The sequence below is a fragment of the Quercus lobata genome, chromosome 2 (genome assembly GCF_001633185.2).
Source record: "Quercus lobata isolate SW786 chromosome 2, ValleyOak3.0 Primary Assembly, whole genome shotgun sequence".
In the NCBI taxonomy this organism is placed as follows: domain Eukaryota; kingdom Viridiplantae; phylum Streptophyta; class Magnoliopsida; order Fagales; family Fagaceae; genus Quercus; species Quercus lobata.
Window position 1 is genome coordinate 20,971,227 of NC_044905.1, and position 3,796 is coordinate 20,975,022.

Sequence of the window (3,796 nt, forward strand, 5' to 3'; positions counted from 1 at the left end):
GGCAATGAAGATTTTGGCTGCACCTCATGGAGTCTCCTCCCATCTTGTTTGGCCATTTAAAGTAAGGCTCATTCTTGATCTTCTCCAAGACTTGTTGTACTGACTCTCAGAACACCGTGTTAACCACCTGAGGAGCTGTAGACCTAGATTGCCTAGCGAAATCCCTTTGAGGCCTGTTATTATTATATTTGTTCTACCTGAAATCCTTCCTGTCCTAAGGGATAACCTTAGCTTTTCATTTCCCTTGCTGTTGGTCTTCCTCAACCTGCTTGTATTTGTTAATACTGTTCATAGGCCGACGCACACACCTTACTGGCTTCTTGGTCAAGGACTTTCTCAAATCATGCTCGGCAGGCAGGCCGACCTTGAAAGTCCTTAGAGCCACATGATTAAAGTCCCCAGCGATCTTATTGAACATCTCCCAATATTTGTTGGAGTACGTTTTCAGGGTCTCCCCTTCTCGCATGGACATGGACAACAGAGAATCTAAAGACCGAGGAACCTTACTGCATGTAATAAAACGAGATTCAAACGTTCGAGTGAGCTCCTTAAAGGAATCAATAGAACCTGTACTTAGGCCATCAAACCACCTAAACACCACAAGCCTTAAGCTAGATGGGAATGCCTTACACATCAAGGCCTCATTTTTGGAGTACACTGTCATTCTCTGGTTGAAGTGGCTTACGTGCTTCACAAGGTCTGTTTGACCATGGTACATGGTAAACATGGGCTAAGTGAACCGCCGAGGAAGTCTTCCTTCTTCAATCCTGCGTGTGAAAGGTGATCTGGAAATTTGGTTCAACGCCTTACTCATGGTGTCATTCCCCAGACCTTTGCAAGATGGATTTTTACTTCTATGCCTATGGTGGTAATCCTCATCACATGAGAAAGACTCACTAGGAGGAGTCCTTGACCTGAGTCTATAACTACCATTCTCCTCATCGTCAAATGAGAAGTCAAAATTTGAGGGAGTTCGCCTTCGCCGTTCAAGGCACAACTTCCTCTTCAAATGATCAATCTCCAGTTGCATGGCCTTGGTATTCTCCTTATGAGAAAGGTGGCTCCCGCTTTGAGATTGACTCCTACTAGTATGTGTGGTATATACACTAATCTCTCGGTCCCTACTTCACTCAAGATTAACAAATTGATCTTGATGTTGGGACCCCATAGATTCCTCTAGATTCGGACCTGAACCTACCATAGTTGGACGTCAAACTCACTAAAACACAAGAATTCCCCACAGACAACGCCAATTGTAAGGATGCATTTTGAGTCCTAAGCCCAAATGATAAAAGGATTTAGGCCCAAAGAGCCCAATACAATGAATTTATAGAGAATGGGTTGGAAAACTAAGTTCTGATGAGTCGGGTAGCAACTATAATGGATCCAGATGACAATAAAGTAAAAGAAGATTGGTTTTGCTTAAAGAAAATCGTCCTCGACACAATTCGAGGAGATCAGTCCTTGTATATATTACTTGAAGTTGGTTATAAATACAATTCTAATTGCTACAATGTTTCTTTCTCAATTCTTCGATCCCCCTTCTCTCAAGGTATCTTCTCTATTTTATACTATCTTCCCCTTTCGTCTCTAACTTCCACGTGCAGATCAGATTGTTGGTGTTGATCCTTGTCCTGTCAACACCTTCCTGAAGTCTTTGGGTAGTAGTTGTAAGGTTGAAAACTACTGTTCAGGTATCACTTCCTCATTCATGCGGTCAGAGAGTAAGCTGCAGAGCATTCAATGCGGTGGTAGCAGTTTTCTCTTAGATATTTCATAACTTTCCTCTGTCATGTTCCTTCCTGATACTTATCTTCATCCATGGAATAGTTCGAAACGTTGCTCTTGATGGCAGACCACACCTTCTGAACTCAGCTTTGCACAGTCGAGGTAGCATTCCTCCTTAGACCACCCTCATGGGCGATCATAATCAGACCACACCTCTTTACCTACTGACACAAACCCTTATGACAACATCTACCTGTCCTCAGACTACTTACTGTCCTCGGATTAGGCCCCCGGCCTAATACATATGTAGAGATATATACTCTTGGGCCTTTCGCCCCTACAATATATAAAGTCAAAGATCATAGGAAATCGAATTAGATTTCAATTGAATTCTCAATTTTGCACGACGTGTCCTATCTAATTTTTAATTTTTGTGCCAAATGAATTATTGAGTGTAAAAATTGAATAATCCAAATCCAATTAGATTACAATTTAAGTTTCAATTGAAGTCTAATTTTGCCCAATGTGTCCATCTAATTTTTTAATTTTTGTGGCAAGTGAATTATTGGGTGCAAAAAATGAAGAGTCTAAATCCAATTAAATTCTAAATCTCACACACACACACACACACACACACACACATGTATATATAATGAAAGGACAAGACTTAGGTTCAGTACTTAGGTGCTGTTCTTTAGGTTCTCCTTTTAAGATTCTGCTATGTGGATTTTTCGTCATGAGATGGAAACATATTTTTTAGTTAAGTAGTCACATGGTTAAATTTTAAGAGAGGAACCTAAGGAACAACACTTAAGGTAGTGTACCTTAGTTTTGTCCATAATGAAAAACCATTACATATTTTAGAAATATATGATTTAAAAAATGTGTAAGCTAATACAATGTATAATTTAAATATCTTCTAAAAAAAGTACAATTTAAACCATATAATTGTGATTGTTTTTAATTGTACATATATATATGGACATATGTACACACTAGTTTTTATAAAAACAATGACGAATAGATAATGAAAATTGTATAAAAATACAAAATATTATAAAAACTTTACATAATAAAATGGTTACACCTACACATATTGACAATCGATAATGAAAACTTATAATGATGTTAAAATATGAAAACTTACAGAAGGAAATAATAAAATGTCATGTATTTGTATGATTTTTTTTTTTTTATCAATAACTCGATATATTCAAGTTATTTTTTTATTAAATTTTTTTTAATTTAAATTCCTTAACCACCCCTTAATTTGGCATCTGGTACGGGGTAATATTTTAGGATTTTCAGGAATGTTTAAAGATTCTCATGTTTGGTTGCAAATCACGCTAGAGAATTAGATGCCAAGGGAATCTAGATTCCCCTTCTAAACCCCTCTCAGTAAGAATGTGGATTCCCTTTAAAACTATAGTCTAACATTTTCTCGTCTTATAGACCTAAACATTGTCAGGTTATTTTGTTATGAATTAAGCTCTTTTAAAAATTATTATTAAGAATAAAGCATTTAAGAATTTAAATGGTTATTTTTGTATTGTACTTGCCATTTTAAAATGTTAAACAGTTTATTTAGAAGAAGATTAATAGTTTTAATGAATTTGTTATAATTAATAGTTTATATTTTGTTTTTCATTATTTATTTAGAGGAAATTTTTTTTTTAAGGACTTGGTAGTTCACATTCAAATCTAAGAATAGAATGAGAAAAATAAACAATTCATTTAAAATTCCTAAGAATAAACCAAACATTATCATCTTTTTTGAGGAAGAACATTATCATCTTACATCCCTAGAAATCTTAAAAGATTCTCAATGAAACCAAACATATGAATAGTTACATTTCTAGGTATCTAGATTGTAAGGAATCACATTTTTATAAATTTGGATGTCAAGAGTAATGTGGATTTTTTCGTACCAAACGCCACATAAAAGAAATCTTGGAGCCGGCAGTGATTAGCCTTAACAATTTGTCTCAAAATTTAATCTATGAACAGTTCCCAAATACACTTATTGGCGTACTGCTCATCAACACATTAAATAACTATATTTTTTATT

General features: G+C 35.5%; 1 protein-coding gene across 1 annotated transcript; it reads right to left on the minus strand.

Annotated features, from left to right (window-relative positions):
- Positions 1–235: 235 nt before the first annotated feature.
- Positions 236–718, minus strand: LOC115960999. The gene has a single exon (XM_031080047.1). It carries the CDS (start codon positions 716–718, stop codon positions 236–238), a length of 483 nt encoding a protein of 160 aa, XP_030935907.1.
- Between the last annotated feature and the right edge of the window lie 3,078 nt (positions 719–3,796).

What these genes read in the sequence shown, in the direction of transcription:
- LOC115960999 (XM_031080047.1), bottom strand. Translation starts at nt 718, where the DNA reads ATGTACCATGGTCAAACAGACCTTGTGAAGCACGTAAGCCACTTCAAC.